This window comes from Acartia tonsa, chromosome 8, assembly GCF_053477335.1.
Source record: "Acartia tonsa isolate MP-2025a chromosome 8, ASM5347733v1, whole genome shotgun sequence".
Taxonomy (NCBI): Eukaryota; Metazoa; Arthropoda; class Copepoda; order Calanoida; family Acartiidae; genus Acartia; species Acartia tonsa.
Genome location: NC_137267.1, coordinates 49,456,468 through 49,478,154, shown reverse-complemented (window position 1 = coordinate 49,478,154; position 21,687 = coordinate 49,456,468). Strand labels below are relative to the sequence as shown.

Here is a 21,687-nt window from a genome sequence, read left to right as displayed (position 1 = left end):
TTTATCTTACCTAACCTAACCTATCAAAAGCTACTGTGATATGATGAAGCTTCCATTAATCTTACCATATTACGAAATTGCCAATTATGACCAATAAGGTGGGTAAAAAAATTTGCGGCGCGCTTCGCGCGCCATTTTATCCCCTCCAAAACCAAATTACCCCCCCCCCCTCCCCAAATGAAAAAGTTTGGACGCCCCTGATCATATAAATATGATGAAGAGATGGGGGAATGGAAAGGGATCAAGTAATCCCACCCCCCTTAAAACGCCCTTATTTAAAATTGGTATATATGATCAAAATGCCCCCCTCCCCCTAAAGCTAAGTGCCTCGAAGGGGCGGGGGGGGGCAATATGTTCAAACTGCCCCCTCCCCCCTCAAGACAAAGTGCTTGGCACGCCACTGTCACAGTAAGAAAGAGATGGAGAAAATCCCTTACCTGTAAAATACCTCTTATGGGCGAGGCTGACAGCCCGAGACCAGAACCAGTTCGAGTCCATCAGCCCAGGAAAACTAAGGGGAGCAGCAGTGTCCCCTTTTCTGTCCATTCACCCTAGAAAATCCCTTAAAATATATTAATGTTTGTAATTATGATTTAAATATCAGTTGTTTTTCATAGATTTAACTTAATTATATGTGAGATTGCTTTGATTACAACATTGCTTTGGGGTATTATTGATGAAGTATATGTGGTAATACGACACCCAGACGGACAGGCCGTTTACAGAGTTGCTTCGCTGTGACTTATGATAACAAACCCCCCGCACTAATCCTATTATATCACCATCCATCTCATGACCGCTGTTGACCCCGCACCCAGCGGTCAAACTAGCCTGCCTAAATGTGGGGAGGGGACTCAAACATGCAACTATCACGAGTCCCTCACGCGCTTATATAATCGGGAGGCGTTGCCTCCCCTTTTACCACCGCTGCCCCCACAGCCTGTCTGCCGTCGGGCGCTAAGCCCTAGCGCCCCACACCCCCTTCAAACCTAACCATTGTCATATTTTGTTGTATATATATAGTAAACATAACTTGTAAATATTATTCAGTTTAAATATATAATTTCTGTATGATTGAATCCTGCTTGTTTGTTTGGTAGAATACTTAAAGGCTAGGGCTCGTTGAATCCGAACTCGTTACCCCGTGGGCCGAGAACGCTCGGCTTACCAGATATATACTACTAGCGGCTTCGCCCCTAGCCTCTAGGGGCCTTTTCCCTAAAGGTTCAGGGGAGAATTAAAAATTTTTTTTTTTACAATTTTATAGATATTTTCTGTATTTATAACTTTATAACTCTTTATAACATTTTATAACTCTTTATAACTTGTTATAACTGTTTATATTTATTTATATTAATTTATATTTTCTAAACCCTTCAAATTTTTTCTCTTTTTTAATGTTTTTAAAAATTTCTTTCCCATTAGCCTTTCGGGGCTTGGCCCCTACAGGAGAAGGAAGGTTTCACAATCTTTTTGAATTTGAAAAAACAAAGTTTAATTGAAGAAAAGAAATTTAAAAAGAAAAAAATTTAAAGATATATAAAAGTATAACAAAATATAAAAAATTTTAAACATATATAAAATTATATAAAAACTTAAAAAACATTAAAATTAGAAAAAAATACAAAAAGAATTTTTTTGGGGGGTAAATGTTAATTTTTGGGGGGGTTTGGGGTGTCCCACCCCCCAAGAAAATAGCTTAAAACCACCACAGTACCGATAGGTATATACCCTGAAGAGTAGAATCCAATCAGTTCAGTAGTTACCAAGATCTTAAGCTTCAGACGGATGGACAGACATCAAGCTACTTTGTATTATAGATGATTTACTAAATAATTCAAAGTCCGATACTATATCATACTATATGAGTAAAAAAAAATATACTATATATACTATATGGGGGGAAAAAAATATACTATAAATATACTATATTTTTTTGGTTTTGGAGTGGTCGCCCTGATTACATCCATGTAATAATATATCCATCAGGGGTGTATATTCTGCACAAGATTTATTTTTTTCCCCTGCTACAAAATTTTCTATTTTTCTTCCCCCCCTAGTTTTTTCTCACCAAGTAGGGGGGAAATGGAAAAATATTTAAAGAACTCCATATTTTATTTATTTTATCCCTCCTACCACACTTTTTTCACCAAGGGGGTAAATGGAAAAAATGTTTTCAGTTTTCTTAATTTTTACATTTTTTTCCCCTCCAACCACTTATTTTTTATTTCCCCCCCCCCCCCTGAGCAGGGGATCCCATGTAGAATATACACTAAGAGATATAAGTTTTCCGGAATTTTAATGTAGGGAGTAGATTTGAAATCTGCATCAAATTTTAAGGATTTTTTATAAAATTCATTTTTTGTATAATTCTTTATCTAAAAGCGGAAATACAAATTAAGTTAATTAATTTTGGCATCCGTGATTGGTGGATTTAAAAAATCTGGGCTCTGATTGGATGTCGTACATCATTCAACCAATTAGAGCGCAGGTAGTTTAAAATCCAACTATCCTATTGGTCAAAATTAATGAACTTAAAATGTATTTCCGCTTTTAGATAAAGAATTATACAAAAAACGAATTTTATAAAAAATCCTTAAAATTTGATGCAGATTTCAAATCTACTCCCTACATTAAAATTCCGGAAAACTTATATCTCTTAATATACACCCCTGATATCCATTCATTGAAATGTAAGAAAGACATAAACATTAGTTATTATTAATCATTAAAAAGACCGAATTAGACAAATGAAAAATGTCTCAAATCATTTAAGATTTTTGCGAGAAAAAGCAAAAATAGGTTGCGGCGGCCGTTTCTTCAAAACTCCACCGTGTAACCTATCAAAGCAACTTCCATGCCAAAATTTAGTGTTCTACGCCTGTTTAGAATTATTTCCGCCCAATTTTAACTTATTTTGGAATCCAAAATAAGTTTTTTTTTATTGCTAATTCGGATTCTTAATTGTTAGGCTAACATTAGCGTCTTTTTTCTTTCAACCCCCCTCTTTGAAGGCAAAGATCACCACCCCATCTCTTCCCACCTACACCACCAAGTGGAGATATCAGAAAATATGAAAAAACGCAGCTTTAGATTCTTCCCAGTACCCGGTATAATTGTATCCCTTCATTTTATTTAAAAGCCTTTTAAAATATTGCTAAAATCCGGAATCCGTAAAAAACATATGAATCCGGAATCTGCGGAAAATCCGTTATATTTTTAGACGGATTCTTGTAAGAATCTGAATCCGGTCCAAAAATTAGACGGATTGCCAACCCTAATTGTAACAAATAAGCAAAAAAAACCCTCACCTATTGCAAATATTGGGGGAGGGGCGCAGGATAATTTTTATCTTGTTTGTTACTTTGAGTCAGGTTAGGTTAAGCTATATTATTGGGAACTAGTTTGCCCCGCTAGGTCTCTCCGCTTAGGAAGATTAAGTACCCGCCCACCATTTTCTATAAGTATTACAAAAATAATTAAGAGGGATGTTATTGCTCTATGGCGACCTTAAGGAAAAGCACCGATCCATGATTATTTTCAGAAGCATCAGCACAGCATTTGCAGCACCAACAAACTATGCAACATCTGATTCTATATTATTTTTAGAAGCATCAGCAACAGCAGTTGCAGCACCAACAAACTCTGCAACAGCTGATCCTATATTTATTTCAGTAGCAGCAGCAGTTGCAGCACCAACAAACTCTGCAACAGCTGATCCTATATTAATTTCAGAAGCAACAGCAGTTGCAGCACCAACAAATTCTGCAGCAGCTGATCCTATATTAATTTCAGAAGCATCAGCAACATCAGTTAGAGCACCAACAAATTCTGCAGCAGCTGATCCTATATTAATTTCAGAAGCATCAGCAACAGAAGTTGCAGCACCAACAAGCCCTGCAACAACAACAGAAGCAGAGAGAGGAAATGGAGTTGGAGAAAAAGAAATGGTGCTCCCCACCAAATGTTAGCAAGTAAGATACTCTTGTTTAGTGGCGTGCAGAAGGGGGTTTATCCACACCCCGTAAAAATTAAGGTGTGTGGATGCCCCCTCATTGGGGTCCATCCATTTTTACCACTTGATAAGGGTCTACACACCACACTCGACACTAAAATTACACCCCTCTTGTTTTCTGTAATATGATCCACTCGATTTTGGTTTAATGGGATTGTCAAAAGTAATTTTCGTGCACCCCCCTAGCAAAAAAACTCTGCATTCCATTACCTACTTTTGTTTCAACCAGAAATATAGAAATCTAAAACAAGCAAAATTAACAAAAATTAAATTTTGAGGCAACCTTAATGATCATTACATAAACAAGGGGGGAGTTCTGACACATTTGCGTAAACCTGGTATATAGGCTTTATCTTTGGACTGAGAGGATAGGTTATAAAAGATAAAATCATTCTTATATGATTAATTTTCCCAAGTTTTAAGATTTTTTGATAGGCCTCCAGGTTCCGGAGCTCCAGGCCTCCAGGTGGTCTCTGTACAGGTAAAAATGAAAAAAAAAATTAAGAGTTAGAGGTCAACTAATAAAACAAAATATGCATCTTTTTGAATGTTATTCACATATTTGAAGAACAACACAACAACAACAACAAGAAAAAACTTGCATATTTTGTTTTATAAGCTGACCTCTAACTCTTCAAAAAAAATTTTTTTTCATTTTTACCTGTACAGAGACCACCTGGAGGCCTGGAGCTCCGGAACCTAGAAATTTATTTATGGCTGAGAACTGGTCTGATTCAAACAATCGGTTTTGAAGCCATTCTGGAATATTATACATACCCTTCTTAATTGCATTACTCCCCTTCTCTATACCTTGGGGCATGGGGAGAGGATTATTAAAATGTACACCCCTGAATGTTTAGGATCGGACCATCTGGAAGTGATCTGGGAAGCTCTATGCAGAGTTCACCCCACCATTCACCAAGAAACTCGAGCCCCGTGAACGCGGCTGGAAATCTTACTAACAATCTCCATAAGATGGTAAGTTTTATTATAAAGGTTAGCTTGTACTTTTGGAATCATTAAAATTTCAGTTCTATTAAGAAAACCCTCTCTCAAAATAGCTGTGAACCTTTACATGAACTATGAGAAGCTACACTGTAAATAAGAACCATATCGGTTCAGCAGTTAACAAGATCCTCCATTCACAGAAGCTGTTGATTGCATAATATCGTATTTATATGTTTTTTTGAAAGAGTTTTTTTTAACATGCATTGCACATTCTCCATCCGGATTTCTTCATTTAGAAAATAGCTTTAATATGGTTAATAATTTTTGCCAAATTGGACAATCTTCAAATCAAAAACCAGAGGGAGTACAGTATCAAATGCTTTTTCCAAATCAAAATGTTTTGTTTTAGGATTTAACTGGTTGTAGTTCTGGTATAGAAGCTAACCCAGATATATCTGCCATCATTGCTGATATAGATCTCTCTGATACTGATAGAAGGTTAGTTTACAACTTTCAAACAGTTTTCTTTTTGAGCACATTCCTCTTAAGGTATTTCTGTAGCGATTAGGTATGGCGGACAAAAGGTGAATTATCAAATTTTTATTACGAAACTACGAAATGTTACTTATATCCGTCTGGAGGGAAGATTTTTGTTCTACATATATGATTTAGGAAACGTTGCAAGTTTATTGATAGTTAGCTTCTGCACTCCTAACATTCAGGGGCTCTATATTCGAAGTTGGGAATTGAATAAAATAGCCTAGAACCATTTCTACAATTAGATTTTAAAATGAAATGGCTTAAAATCATACTTTGACCTAAAACCTTACTACTTTGTGTACTGGTATCTTAGAGCTCTGTAAAGATCTTAACATGATATAGACTAAGAACAACCCGGGATATGTATGTGAATCTTCCCTAAAATGGATAAATCTTAAGCTTCAGACAAAACCAACCTTGTTACTATAGCACAAGGTTTAGATTTTCCTTCAGTTTTCCTTTATTTTAAGTAACAGATTTCATTGCGTAACTTATTCTATGAAACGTAGTTTGATTAAACCAGAAAAGTCTTATTTTAATTAATTTTGCACCGAATTAAAAAATGCAATTAAAAATTAATCCCGCAAGAAAAATATTTAACATGAAATTTTCAGATTTATGTTAACTCTGAATTGGTAGCAATATAAAATATTGGCTCCACCAGGGAGGAAGGGAACAATGGGCTGTTTATTATACTAGTTCTCAAAGGTTTATAATAACGTTTTTTTATTTGTTGTCTGAACAGCTTTGGGAACTTTGTGGCTGGTTCATTTAGTTTAGTGTCAAACGTTTTAACCACTAATTGTAATCTACAGAAGTGTAGTTTTGTGTATATGCCTTGGAGATGATCATCATTTTATCGGCCATTGTCTAATCCCTTTAGATCCCTGAATATAAAATATTGGCCCCCAGCTTTGCGCATTAAATGTTACGAAACTGCGCACATAGCAATATTGATTAATTGTCTTACAGTTGTGAAAATATTTTTAAACTCTAAGCTTTAACACAATTATAAAGGTATGATGTCCGTACGTCTGTAACGGAAATATCTAATGATTCCTAGTATGATAAGACTCAATGCTATAAGCGAGGTTTCTTTATAATAAAATCTTTAAGTTAAACCGTCTATATTAAGTATCCTTTAATAGTTATTTACCCCATCATATTATAGACAGCTTTCCGAGTATATTCAAATAGAAAAGTAAAAGAATAAGATTTTTAAAACAGTTTTGTTAGCCCTGACGGGCCGAAGACATTGATATGGTCTAACAAAACTGGCATTAATAATATATAATTCAATATTTGTGGGAAATTGCGTTATTTATTTTACAGTATGGTTAACAACCGGTTCTAATCTTGTGGATATTGTTTTACTTTTACTTATGTTTTTGTTTTTGACTGTCCGATTTGATGAGTTTTGCCTCTATGTGTTATCATCCTTGTTTATTTAGTTTTTTAAATATCAAAGGAAACGGTAGGTTTCGGGTAAAATTCGTAAAGGTGATGTGCTATAAGTTAAAAACAGTAGTAGAACGGTAAAAAGAGAGGGGTAGGTTTCTGGTAATATCCGTAAAGGTGATGTGCTATAAGTTAAAAACAGTACTAGAACGATAAAAATTCATGTTAAAAAAAATTTGTCTATATTTCCTTCAATAAGAAATACACATACTTAGTGAATATTATCGTTCTACTACTATTTTCAAGCCTTAAAACACACCTTTATGGATTTTACCCAAAACCTACCTCTCCCTTTGTATTTTTAAATAAGAGTAATAGGTAGATACAGGGATAAGACAATGGCTAATAACTTTATGTAGACTCCCAAAAATGCTTGATACCATTTTTTTAAAAATCCATTGGTAGCCTGGGCCTTCGTTCCCTCATTGCTAACACAACAGGATAGAATTTTATAATTTTTCATGTTCTCATCCACGGAAAGCTGCCTATAACACGATGCTATGTTTATGTTTAGAGCCCCAGGTTGTGAGAAGAAAGTAGCAGAAAGTGTGGACTATGAACAGAAAAGAATCCGAGCTAACCAGGTTAGTACAAGTTCTTATTTTCCCAGCTGTAACCCAAAACTGTTTACTGTAATAATTCAAAAAAATCCTTGAAATGGGGATTTATCATGGTAGCAGTGACCACTTTTATCTGCCTCTCAAAATTTTATTTTGGATTTATTTTGGATTTATTTTGCTCGTTGGTTATACCTTATATATATTTTACACAAGTTTAATATTATACCTACCTATCTAAAAAACAAGAAGCTACAAGAAGAAGGGGTGTGAAACGACCCTCGACATTCAATTTAAAAAGAATTTATTAATTTTGTGGTCATTTTTCTTACGATGATTTTCTTAGTATGGTGGCCTATTCTAATATCTAGGTCATAACCCTGCGGGGATAGGATACCCTTTACACACTTAAACATACCCTAAAGGTTAAAAACAAAGGCACTTTGAGGGGAAACGCCTATTGCTCTTTTTTTCAGGCTGTTTTAAGAAAGCCAGTTGAGGGGGAGGAAAGAACTCCAGTGTCTGACTGGGTGGGACTTGGATTCTCCAGCAGTATGCCTGCTGAGGCTATCTTAAAGGTAAAGTCTATAAGACCTCGTCAACTGCCGTTTCGATCAGTCATCAATTTTTTAGGATAATATTTTTACGTTGAGTAATGGGTCTGTTTTGTTTTTCATTTCAAAAATAAATTAATAAGGGTAGGTACAAGCTTTTTTATTTGGAGGGGGAAGGGTTAATCACCCTTTTAGCCCCCCCCCCTGGATGTCCTTAGGTAGGTATAACCTTCCAACATCCCTCCCTTTCCTCTTTTTTCATGAGAATTTAATTGAAATTCATAAAAAGGTTTTAAAGCATATAATCTTAATTCGTCGGCTTAAAAACTTTGGGTACTTAAGGGGGGGGGGGGTAAGTTTTGACACTTTTGCGTAAACAGTGAATATAGGCTTTGTCTTTGTAGTGAGAGGATAGATTATTTCACAAAAAAAAGTTTCCTTTTGGGATGTAGTTTTCCTATTTAAAAAAATTGGATTTGGCCTCCAGGTTCAGGTGCTGAAGGCCTCCAGGTTGTCTCTGGACAGGTAAAATGAAAAATTGTTGAAGTTAGAAGTCAAATTATTTAACAAAATATGCACCTTTTTGAATGTTTGAATGTTTGAATGTTTGAATTTACATATTTAAAGTTAAAAGATGCATATTTTGCTTTATAAGTTGAACTGTTACTCTAAAATTTTTTTTTCATCTATACCTGTCCACAGAGACAACCTGGAGGCCTGTAAGACCTCAACCTGGAGGCCAAATCCAAAAGGTTTTTAAAAATAGGAAAACTACATCCCAAAAGGAAACTTTTTTGTGAAATTATATATCCTGTAACTCCAAAGACAAAGCCTATAATCACTGTTTACGCAAAAGTGTCAGAAATTACCCTTCCCTAAAATAGGTATTGATAGGTTGGTTGGTCGTAATATTGTTATCATTTGGGATTTACATCAGTTTAACGTCCATTGTTTTATCACACCAGATTTTGCCATGACCAGGGAATAGGGAATGTGATTCTGACAAACAATTCTAAAAGAAAATTTCTCCCACAATCCTCTTCCCCTTTCCCTTCCCTTCTTACCCACCCATCTTCGGTTACATAAAAAACAAGATATACCACCAATTTACTTCCAAAGGTTTTGTGATTTTCTTTGTAGAAATGATAGTTAGAATAGCTAGGCCTGGCCATGACAAGTTTATGTTTATTTTAGAACATTGATTCCTCGTATGACGAGGTCAAGGATGGTAGAGAGAAACTCCATGATAAAGCCCACACAACTTGGCTATCTAATCTTAATGATATCAAGGTGAAACTTTGTTTTTATTATCGAGGCTACTCTATTATATGAAATGTCCTATCTGTCTAATTTTCCATCTGTAAGAAACGCAATGGGGGTAACGTGAAATTTTTGGTGATTTTTTCCTGTACCATTGAACATCTAGATTACTTACAACTTACTTACAATGGCCATTCTTCAAAAGGCATATATGTTTATTCACCTGTCATTTTTTAGAGATTTTCACTGAGGATTATATTATGTTTAGCGGTTTGTTATTTCAACTGCTACTTTGCTTCAGCTCTTAAAATTCCATTAACTAAAGGAACTTAATCTTACAATTATGGACCAAAATTTTCAAAATTGAAAAAAAATTATAAGAGGATAACGTCAAAGAAGGATATGAAAAAAGCTTAAAACTTTGATGTTCACGCCAGGCTACAATTGAATTAAGACAAAAGTAAATGCCGAGCTCTATGACCTATGTATGGTGAAATTAGACATAAAACCATGATGACTCCAGGTAAAACCAAAATATTTCAGCGGGGTCTTTTTGAGAAAATTAGATTTGAAAATTTCAAATTCAATTTTCACCCCCTAGGAGTTGCCGCATAATCATGACAAGAAAAGCAAAGATTAAAGATTTAAAATTTTGAACAACTTTGCTTTTATGAAGTCTTTCATAAAACCTCTCAATATATGATTTATTTAAGGCTGAATTTTCGTGACCTTGCCAACTGATAAAATGGCAATTAATTAACTCCCTTCAGGAGTGGTTTTATGAAAAACTTATAAAAGCAAAGTTGTTCAAAATTTTATATAAATAATCTTCGCTTTTCTTGTCATGATTATGCAGCAACTCCTAGGGGGTGAAAATTGAACTTGAAATTTTTATATCTAATTTTCTCCAAAAGACCCCACTGAAATATTTTGGTTTTACCTGGAATCATCATGGTTTTTGTCTAATTTTACAATACATAGGTCCCAGAGCTCGGCACTTACTTTTGTCTTGATTCAATTGTAGCCTGGCGTGTGTTATGATCAGTTTTGTTAAGTATATTTCCTGAAAAGCAGATCCCAATATATGTAGTTAAATATAAGATACTTGTGTCAAACTCTTTGCGAAAGTCAAACTGCACTTAAATGCAAATAAATTGTTATCTCATAGATTGTGATGGGTAATATTTACATGGATGTTACACCAGAATTTCATGATCTCTAATAAAGTGAAACTTGCAGTGAGCTTGAATAACGACACCCCCAACCTCCCCCCCCCCCCCATCCCATGCCCTTCCTTCTTATTGGATGAACGAACTAACCAATGAATTAGGTTTACAATAGCAACCTACATTGACGACAAACTTTCCCCGGTCAATATAACTACCGTATTCTACATCCATTTTCATATTTAGGAGTTACCAGAAGATAAACTGGATGATCTTGGCAATGTCCTACTTAACAATGTAAGTATACATACATTTTATCAAAAGTTTTACGCCCCTAGAGACCTGGGGGGGGGGGGTTAAGTCGAAGAAGACCCTCCATTTCACTTTTATTGAATTGGAAAATTGAAATTCATAAATTTGGTGTGGGGGTTGGGTTAAGTGTTTCTAGGGGAGAGAGAGGGTGAAAGAACCCTACAACAAAATAGGCTTAAACCTTCCTTATATATTGCCATTGAGAACCAGTGATGTTAAGGCACAGACACAAAGCTTGACAAACATCCTGGTACTTTTATGCAAACTAGTGGCTACGCCCCTAGAGGTAGGAGGAGAGAGCCAAATTAATAATTCAATTTATTATTTTAGATTTTAAAAGAAAAAGTTTTAAAAAATTTACGTTTGACGTTTATTTTTCGTTGAACTCTCTTTCTAAAATTGGGAAATTTTTTAAAAATTTAATTTCTAGGGAGGGTGGTGGTACCCTCCCCCATAATAGTTATAAACCTTCCCGGGACATATGAGAATCTACCCTGTTAAGGAGAACCCGATCGGTTTAGCGGTTAGCGAGATCCTTCGGTACAAACATACAAACACACAGACAAACATCCTGTTACTTTATTATAAGGTTATGCAAATAGTGGGTTTCGTCGTATTTTCACAGTTGCGTTTTTCCTTATTTTAACCCCTGTGGGAGCTTTAACCCTGCTTAGCCAATTTTCTAACCCTGCGGGGCAATCCTTACCATGTAGACAACCTAACCTAAATTAACCTATTAAAAGCTATTGTGAAAATTCGACGTGACTAGCTACTTCGTTTCTCCTTTCCATGATCCAATGTTTTTACTTAAGGGATTGTCCAAGTTCACGGACGTGTTCCGTCGTCACGAGATTGATCTGCTCACTTTCAAAGAGCTCACGGAGGAAGAGCTCAAGGAGATTGGAATCAACACTTTTGGTAAGTAACCTGCCGTTGTAGCTGTACATGTAGCGCATACGTTTGTTATAGGGGTGGTGATGGGTTCGAATCTCGAACCTGACACCGCGTCTTAAAATTAAACTAAAATCATACCTAGTGCGACGACTTTAAGAGTAATAGTAGAGAGAATGTATTAGCCCAAAACTGGCGCAGCGCATTACCATGTAAAGTTGGGACTTCCAGATAAAGGTTGTGCAATCGAGTTGATTAAGGGGGGGGGGAGAGTTCTGACACTTTATCTTTGGACTGAGAGGATAGGTTATTAAAGATAAAAGCATTATTATATGATGAATTTCACGAAGTTTTAAGATTTTTGGATAGAGCTCCAGGTTTCGGAGCTGCAGGCCTCCAGGTGGTCTCTATACTGGTAAAAATAAAGAGAAAAAAAATTTAAAAATACAAATCAACTTATAAAACAAAAGATGCATATTTTGTTTTATAAGTTGACCTGTAACTTTAAAAAAAAAAATAATTTTTACCTGTACAGAAACCACCTGGAGGCCTGCAGCTCCGGAACCTGGAGGTCTATCCAAAAAATCTTAAAACTTCGTGAAATTCATCATATAAGAATGATTTTATCTTTGATAACCTATCCTCTCAGTCCAAAGATAAAGCCTAGGTACCAGGTTTACGCAATTGTGTCAAAACTTTCTCCCCCCTTTGTCTTCAAGAGTTGAGATTTGACCTACCAAAAAGTTGTGGCTATTTTAATCAAACGTCTCAAAGGTATTATTAAAATCAGATAGATAGCAAACCGCGGTCCCAACTTCAGGTGAAATTCTAGTTGGATTTGTTGGGTTTGGTTTTGTATTACTTTATTTTTTTCTATTTACTAAGTACATTGCTCTATAATGTCTCACTATTTCTATTCTAGTAAACGTGTATTTCAATGTTTTAATTTTTTTTTAATTTTCGATCTTTATGGACATACTTAACCTTGTAAAATGTCAACTTAGCTTTCTTTAATGCCGTTTTTATTAGGTCCCCGCAAGAAACTGCTGCTGCTAGCCGAGAAACTTCGCAGTGCCTAGATCTTTTAATAACTGCATGAGCATTACCAACGGACCAACCATATTTTATAATGTGATCTTTCACCCAGTGCAATACTACCCCCACATTTATCTATCTATTATGGATACCTAATAATTAGATAGATACCAAATTTTATTTTATGTGATATTAAACCGCCATATTGATTAACTTATATTGCTTTTGATTGTCTTATATTTATTGATTGATTGAGCTTATAAAAGATCTCATTTTATTATTGAAAAATTGTCTTTTTGGAAGACTTCTAAAGCTTGATACTACTACTAATCGATTGATTTTATTTTATTACCATGTATATAACTATGTCTAATGTTAATTTATATTTTGTATTAATTTTTTGTTATGTGTTATACTTTATTTATAGTTTATATCTGCTTACATCCTCCTCATAACTTAAAACTTTCGACTAACACCAAAATTAATCCTTAGATTTTGAACCAGACATTAAATATTTATTTCAATGACACTCTCTCTGCTTTAATCCTTATAATAATGAATAGAAATGACTTGATAACTTTATTATTTTTCCTAAATTATAAATGTGATTTTATTAGAACCTGTTTACTTATTACTAATGTCCTATGTTTTATAACCTTTTGTCCTGTGACTTTAATTATCTTTATATTTTCACAAATTTTTTTTTAGTTAATTATCCTGAAAGGTTAGGAGATTTTTTTTAAAAAATTCCCCCCCCCCCCCCTAAAAAAAATCCTTGGGGGAGGGGACATTGGACTATAGATTTTACTGGTAACCAAAAAGTGGGAGGTAGGTTGTGCCAAAATTCCATTAAGTGCGAGTTTTAAGGCTTAAAAAAAAATAGTAGAACTATAATATTCACTAAATATGTGTATTCCTTATTGAATAGAACCATAGACAAAATTATTATATATTTATATTAAGTGAATATTATTTTCTACTACTGTTTTTAAGCCTTAAAACTCACCCCTTTAAAAAGTTTGGGTACTTAAGTATCCAAACTTTTTAACCAATAATTTTATTCTATAGAAAGGGTAATTTTGTGTCTTATTATCGGGGATAAAGATTTGCTGTATAAAGTAGGATTTTGAAACCTCTTAAAAAAATCTCCTAATCTTTCAGTACCTAATGTTTTCTTTCGACAACATTTAATTGTTCACCTACACCACACCTACCTTCAGACAATATTATTATTCATACACACACACACACAAACTGAACTATAGGGTAGCTGCACTCTTAATCCTAAGGTTATAATAAACCCCAGCCCTTGTATTTCCAATGCCTATTAATGTGACAAGGCAGCTGGGAAGTGAGGGCATATTATGACCGTTTTTTTGACCGCTGTAATGCCTAGTGTATTTCTGTACTACCCATGTAATTGTACCCCCGATGATTACCATCAAAATATCCCCACAAATTTCCTATATATGTTATCGACCGAATTTGATCCTGACGCAATTTTCAAGTCTTATAACCAGGTTATGCTATGTTTCTTGTAATATGATTTTAAAGCCTTTCAAAAATAAGCATATTGTTTTTACTTTTCCTACAAATTAAAATATTCAAATGTCTTTTAGGTGCAAATTTCTAAGAACCTGTAAAACAATGGTTTTTTAAAAGGTTCTTTTATTTGCCCTTATGGCTTTGAAACTAATTACCCGATAAAAAATATTTTTTTTCTATGCTCAAAAATCATATATCGTAAGTCCCAAGGGGAAATCTGTCTTAAAATGCAATAATTTCCTTTTTTTTTGGTTTTCTTTTTCTTTAATTTTGATCGCTTTTAAAATCTAGAGGCGTAAAAAAAGTATCTCTTAAATACATAATTGTGAAGAACATAGCATAAAACTCTCAGACTTCCTGGCGTCATTTTTATCACAATTTGTGCTTCTCATCAGCGCAAAAATTAATGTTATTCAAATAACTGCGTTGCCTAACGCCATTCTCATAACAGCGTTGCCGAACGCCTAAATTGTAAAGGTTTTATCAAAACACCATTGTACAGTTATTATTATTGTCTATGTATATGGGCTATACGCTCTTTAAGAAGGGCTCTGCCGAAATTTATATTTTACTTTTTTGTGTTTTATTTTTTTCTCCCAGTTTCCTATTTTTTGTATGTATTTTTTTTTTATTGTGATGTACATCTATTCTTTATTGAGTTTCGATAATAAAAAAATTGGTTTACCAAATTTTGTTTTTATATATTGATGTACATGTATGCCTAGTTAAGATCTCGTACACGACAGGAATGAAGTCCACATTATTTTCCAAGCAAAGATTTATCTTAACAAGGATGCCACATCCATAAAAGCGAATCACTGAAACTGTAGTGAAAGTGACATTAACATTTGTATAGTGTCAGAACTGAATAATCGGAATAGAAATGTATGTATAAGAATCGAACCAAAATTGTAAGTAAATTTGTTGAAAAACTGCTTGATACAGAATAATGTGTATGGACATACTTACATTTTTAGGACTTTATTATAGAGTTGCTTCGCTTATAACATTATACTGTGTTTTCCCAGGAATTAATATACCAAAAATGAGATCAGATGAAAATTTGTTGTTAAAAAAGTTAAAAAATCGACATGTTTAAAATGGACGTACGGACTTTCTGGTAATGATTGTAGAGTTGCTACGCTTTCTAAATTGTACCTAACTACTAAGGGAATCGCCATGTAAAGTTTGAAATCTATAGGACAATTTTAACATGCCTAAATTAACGAAAAAGCTATCCGTTATGGACCGACCTTAATTATAGAAAAGCCTCGCTTTTAAAAATACTGAACTATTTACAGCTCTTGACAATAAAGGTACTAAGAAAGAGAGGGAATGTCTGATTGAGCCAATAAATGAATCGCATCGGAGCATACATGAAATCTCATTGGTTGAATTAAACTGAAGTTTTCTAGATTTTTTATTAGAGTTAATTAGAGCTGTTCTTTCAACTTTTGCTCGAATCAAGTCCATCACATGAAGTACTGCCTTCATATTGTTGTTTCACATCTATGTTTTATCTGTGCATTAAAAATAAATATGCTTCATCTATTGCAATCATTGTAAAATAATAAAAATCCCTTTATGAATTTAAGTTAATAAAATCATAGTTTTTTCTTGAGTTTCTATTAAAACATAATAATAGTATCTCGGACTAAAAATGTACATGATTTATAATCTTTAATTCGTAATTTGTATCTATTATAAACATTTAAAATACATAAATTCATATTTTGTTTCATGTTTACCTCGAAATAATTTATATAAAAATAAAATAACAACAAATAGCAATACAACAGTACGTTCGTTACGTTTTCAACAGGACCTAGCGTTGTACTGTGTATACACTGTACACATATGGGAAAGGGAAAGGGCATATTTTTTTTTCATTTTGTTCATAAAAAGAGTCAGCTGTAAATAGTCGCATTTCTTAAGATAAAGCTTTTCTCACGTAAATTATACCGTGTTAAACTTTATTTTCTAGTATAGTGTAAAGCATATTACAAATCCTTTAATAAGTTAGCTATGAATTGTTAAATTCCTTAATATAAAGTTAGCTTTCTAGAAATTATATACTCGAAAAATTTTAAAGTTTTTTGTCAGCTGGAAGAGTTCCTTTGTCAGATTTACGAAAAAGGGGTTCACACTATAGTTCTTCTCTCCTATTTCTATTCTCTTGACTTATTTTACAGATAACTGGTGGTTTCGACCATAGCATCTAGTGGCTTTTTCCCACAGGTTCAGGGGAGATTTTAAAGTTTATTCATTATTTTAGAACTTTAGATTTTTGTAGAATTTATATATTGTTTTAACTTTACTTTAATCCAATGTTTTTTGCCTCTAGCCTTTTCGGGGCTCTGTCAATTCCAAAAATATAGAATATAAATATTTAAAAACTTGTAAAAATTTCAAAAATTAGAATGTTTTTTGGTTGGGAATTTTTCGTTTTTTAAGGGAGTGGCTGGGGGTATCAAAACTTATTGGCATATACTTTATTTAAATGTTGTATAAACTAAATTGCTTAAATTCAGGATTCTTTTTAAGGACATACTTTCATGTTTAGGACATAATTATAAAGATGTTAAAGAAAAATTGGTTCAAAAATTAGAATAGGATGATTATATCATGCAGAAAATTGTCAATTCAGTTAAGGACGGGCGGACGTACAGACCTTAATTATATAGAAGCTTCGCTTTTAATAACATAAAACCACAGTTGTATTAAATTATTTTATTATCAAAATATCAATTTAAAATAGATAAATCACAGAGATGGGTTCTCAAAAAAGAATACTTATGGATCTAACTGTTTTTAAAATTAAACATACATTATAATATACACACAGATAAATCTTAGTCTTCGATATTTACTACTAGCTAAAAAAGCTTCAAACTTTCAAAAAAAATAAAAAATTTGAAAAATTAAATAAATCGCTTTGTTTACCCTTTGACCGGGGTAGCTTAAAATAGCTTTTGCAATAGTTGCGTTATCAGAGATGGGTTTTTAAAAGATGCCGCGTTTTTTCAAGATATTTTTTACGCTATGAATAACAAGCGCGGCATTCGCGAAATCTAAACAGAGTATACAACTTAAGAATTCAAAATTTTAAAATTATTATTTTAGCCAATTGTATAATGTCTAATATAGCTCTAAAAAGATATTAATTTGAATATGCAGCAAAAATGTCGAAAAAAACGCGGCATCTTTTAAAAACCCATCTCTGATGTACAACTTCGGAAATTAGGGAAAAATGAGCAATAAATTTTCAGTTGATCTATATTATACAATAAACATACAGATAAAAAATTAGTAGCGAAGCTACTCTACTTGATGGTATGGATATGTGTAAGTTTGACACTTTCTTTAATGACGGCATCCAGAGTATCTTTCTCACGGGCCAACATCTCCTGTTCAATCTCCTTAAAAGGATCATCATCAGTCTGGAAAAGGTTTTAATTAGATAAGACAATTATTTCAATTTTAGAAACAAATATGGGTTGCAAGGTTAGATTAATATAGTATTTATTAATCTTCCAGAGATCTATAGGGATAAGACAGTGGCTGATAAATTGATGCACATTCCAAAAAATTACCCCTTTTTTAGATTACTGTTACAATAGTGGTTGAAAAGCTTGGACACTCAACTTAATGAACCAACTATTGATAATTCAATAAAAGTCCCCTATGTTGTTGAGCCAACGACTTTTCTTTCGTACTTCGCCTCTCATCTCCCTCATTTTTATGACGTCACTTTGTCCCCCTCCTTAATGATTTAGAGAAAAATCATTCATTTACGTTAATTTAATATTTGCAAATAAATGTTCTAAGCATCCTTAAAGAGTTATTTTTAAGCAAATTCTTCATTTTAATAGATAAATACTGAATAGGAGAAGACTTAAAACTACATCGTCAATAGTCTATTTTTAGATTGTTTTCTTTTTCTCTTCAATTTAAGATTGGATGAAGAAAACATTTTTTTTTTTAATTTTAATGTTTCAGGATGTAAAGGTAAAATGCTTAGAGTTAAAATAGACCCATCTGTATATGAAAAAAAGAAGAAATTTTATGGTTTAATGGTCTTTGTTTTTTTTTGCAAATATCCCAATAATTTTAATTCACATCCTAATTATGGGCTTTAGGAGAAAAGCTACTGTGAAAAATACGAAGAATCGCCCCATAAGGTGCGATGTTACGAAAGGGACTATACCCGGAGATCCTTACTGCTAGGCTAGCCTGAGAGTAAGACCTTTTTATTATTTGGCCTATGAAAGCGAAGATAGTGTGGTAGTCATTTATCGTATTATAGACAGCTTTCCACAGATATCTAAATAAAAAATCATAAGATTAAAACCAGTTTTGATAGCCCCTACCGACCGAAGGTTCGGGCTAACAAAATTGGTATTAGCTTTATGATTTTTATTTTTAATATTCATGGAAAATTGTCTCTAATACGATGCTATACATATGAGTTTAGCAAAGCTGGGAATCGGTCCTAATCCAGCGGATATCAATCGGTTTTGAAGCGTAGCTAGAATAAAATCTTACCTCTTTTGTGGGTCGCATACAAATGAGCATACAGACAACCCTAAAAAACAAAACAAAAATTAACAAACTAAATATTAGAGTAAAACACTAGAGGAAGAAAGGGTTATGTAACTGTATCTTCCCATCGCAACAACCTTGTACAATCCTTCTATTGGGTCATTGAAAATCAACCAATGGTGTCGCTTATATTAACACAGCCAAGTAGCAGAAAATAACTTAGAAGCAGACTAAAGAGGTCTTTGAAAAAGGAAGGAAGGTAGTTGTCTGTAAATACATCTATACTACAATAGATCTGTTATCTAAATAACAGTATAGATCAAGATGCCATTGCCCCCCCCCCCCTCCCCCAACTTTTTTTATAATAGTATAAAATTGGATGGGTGAACACTTTTGTTTTTTCGGGGGGAGGGGTTGATGGGATGGTTTAGTAATCCTTATATAAAGATAATAGGATGTCAATCTGTATGTTTGTCCGAAAGATCTTGCTAACCGCTGGAAAGATATGGTTCTATTTTACAGCAAAGATCTTTTGGATCTAGGGAAATTTTAAACTATTTTGTGGGAGGTTACATCCACCCTCCCAAGAGAACTCGCCCCTAGAAAAAAATTACCCCACTCCTTCCACCCATCTAAAGTGCACCTAGAGGCATTCAGGGGGCGTAACAGCTAGTGATAATATATAACATTCAAGATTAGAAAAAATAATAAAAAACTACTTACATGGTGAACATGACGGCAAAAGCAAACATTCCCATACCAAACAATAATAACCTAAAATAATATCATTATTAGTTTAATTATATATTATTACTTGGATGTTGCACCAAATTTTCATGTACTCTAATAAAGTGATACTTGCAGCTGGTTAAAATAACGATACCCCCCATCCACTCCATTCCCTCCCCTGCTACTAGATGAACGAACTGGCCAATATTTATAAACTGCATATACTCATGAACTGCCTTTCCCCGACAACTAGCGGTTGTATTGTACTTAAGAAGGATGACTGATAAGAATGAATAAATGAATGATAATTACAGTTAATAACTTAATTATCCAAAAATAACTTTTTAGAAGTGCTACTTTAAAACTATTGTTTATATGTCCAATTATAAAGTTAGGAAAATGAATTACAAATACAACTGAAAATTGTTTGACTATTTCTTCCCTAATTTCCGAAGTTGTACAGCAGATAACCCAAATATTGCAAAACCTATTTTCAGCTACTCCGGTCAAAGGGAAAAGCGATATAATGTAAAAACGATTTATACATTACACAGATAAGAGATAGGATTAGGAAACTATGTACACAGTCGGAAACTCAAATTCAGCTGAACAGGTCGTCATTAGACATAGAAACTTTTATACAAATTGTCTACCATGATCTACCAGTGCAGTGGTAGAGGGATTGTTAAATGAAAAAAAAATCAATCGTTACTTTGACTCATAGATATAAAAATTCCCCTTCACACGGGTAAGAATGTCACTTTTAACCCTTACTTAACCGAACCTAAAGTAGCATAAAAAATGATAGTTGCATCCCTTTTTTTGGTCATATTTGATTTATCCCCTCAAACAAACTATTACAATATTTAATAGTAGGAATATTCCCTGAATCCTATAATATGGTCTACCCTAAACAATGAATGCTTTAGTATGACGTAATCATTGATGTTTTTTTTATTTCATACATGAAAGTATTGTCTGATCGATGCGAAACTTTGCATATTTGTTTGTGAAATACTTTTTACTTTTTCTGAGAACATCGCCATTTTGGACAATCCAATATAGTGCCTTAGAAAATGGGAATAGATGTTACTGCTTTTGGCCTACCTGTTCTATTGACGTCAGGAAATACCCTATACCCCATCTCTTTTCTAGAGGTTTCCTACTTTTCCCACTTCCCTTTCTCTTTCCCTCTACTATGACGTCAATAGAATAGGTAGGCCAAAAGCGGTGACATCTATCCCCATTTTCTAGACCACTAAACACAACTACCCCAAAGAATTGATATAATAAATTTACCAAAAATCTTCAGGAATGCCTTGGTCCGTATAAAAAGTGGTGTTTGTTAATGCCTCCTGCTCCATAATCCCATAGGATACAGTTCTTTCTGTGGCTATATGCATTCTTGATAGGTTCTGAAAAATAATCTTACATTTAAGCAATTCTTATAGGGCTCATAAGGCCGGGATACGACGATTGCTGATAATAGTTATTTATTGCATCGTATTATAAACAGCTTTCCGCGGATATAAAATGTACAATTATAATATTAAAACCAGTTTTTCCCGAGATGGATTCTTAAAAAAAACTTTTTGGCTCAATAAAATCAATAAGGCTTGCTAAATTTTTTTTGTAAAATATCCTTTAAATTAGCATAAAAAATCTACAAAATTAAATAAAATCATAGAAGGTTTATTAACATCAGCTTTTAAATTTTTTTGTAGATTTTTTTATGCGATATTGGAGGATTTCTCACAAAATTTTTTAGCGAGCCTAACTGATTTTAGTTTTTTTAAGGATCTACTTCTGTTGTTTAACTACAAACATAGAGTAGCTAATTAAATAAAAGCACAATTGTACAAGGATAACAATATTCTTAAAAGGAATACTAAACATTCCAGAATCCAGAAGAACAAACGGCATCTTGGGGCTAAAAGATTGGTGTCAATCTTATAATTGTACATTTTATATCCGAGGAAAGCTGTTTATAATACGATGAAAGAAATAACTATTCCCTAAATGAAAAATTGAGAAATATATTAATAATTAATACACTTAATTTTTGTTGAAAAAATAAGTTGATTAATGGTTAACAACTTTTAATTTACTGAAATATTATTGCGATCTTACTTAAG

The 21,687-nt window shown here is 33.4% G+C and overlaps 2 protein-coding genes across 10 annotated transcripts in view; one reads left to right on the top strand and one right to left on the bottom strand.

Annotated features, from left to right (window-relative positions):
- The window catches only part of LOC145327192 (protein bicaudal C homolog 1-A-like), a 69,232-nt gene extending 54,262 nt beyond the window's left edge, over positions 1-14,970 (top strand). For 7 of the 8 annotated variants that reach the window (XM_080170764.1, XM_080170770.1, XM_080170766.1 and 4 more), the window contains 11 exons: positions 3,862-3,974; positions 4,876-4,993; positions 5,373-5,461; positions 7,476-7,545; positions 7,995-8,096; positions 9,267-9,362; positions 10,745-10,795; positions 11,623-11,728; positions 12,731-13,460; positions 13,898-14,256; positions 14,634-14,970. In XM_080170764.1, coding sequence (XP_080026890.1) covers positions 3,862-3,974; positions 4,876-4,993; positions 5,373-5,461; positions 7,476-7,545; positions 7,995-8,096; positions 9,267-9,362; positions 10,745-10,795; positions 11,623-11,728; positions 12,731-12,780 — 795 coding nt within the window. In that variant the 3' untranslated portion in view covers positions 12,781-13,460; positions 13,898-14,256; positions 14,634-14,970. Of the gene's footprint in view, positions 1-3,861; positions 3,975-4,875; positions 4,994-5,372; positions 5,462-7,475; positions 7,546-7,994; positions 8,097-9,266; positions 9,363-10,744; positions 10,796-11,622; positions 11,729-12,730; positions 13,461-13,897; positions 14,257-14,619 lie in introns of all 8 variants that reach the window. The other variant, XM_080170763.1, reaches the window with a different exon arrangement.
- A 2,542-nt stretch (positions 14,971-17,512) lies between these two features.
- On the bottom strand, positions 17,513-20,963 carry LOC145325687 (uncharacterized). Of its 2 annotated transcripts, none has more exons than XM_080168640.1 (4): positions 20,852-20,963; positions 19,547-19,597; positions 18,827-18,866; positions 17,513-17,721 (listed from the first exon to the last, which is right to left on the bottom strand). In XM_080168640.1, the coding sequence occupies exons 1-4, from the start codon at positions 20,953-20,955 to the stop codon at positions 17,605-17,607; spliced, it is 312 nt and encodes a 103-aa protein (XP_080024766.1). In that variant the 5' UTR covers positions 20,956-20,963; the 3' UTR covers positions 17,513-17,604. The 2 variants fall into 2 exon arrangements, with proteins under 2 accessions (XP_080024766.1, XP_080024768.1); XM_080168642.1 differs by having other exon boundaries at positions 17,513-17,700.
- Between the last annotated feature and the right edge of the window lie 724 nt (positions 20,964-21,687).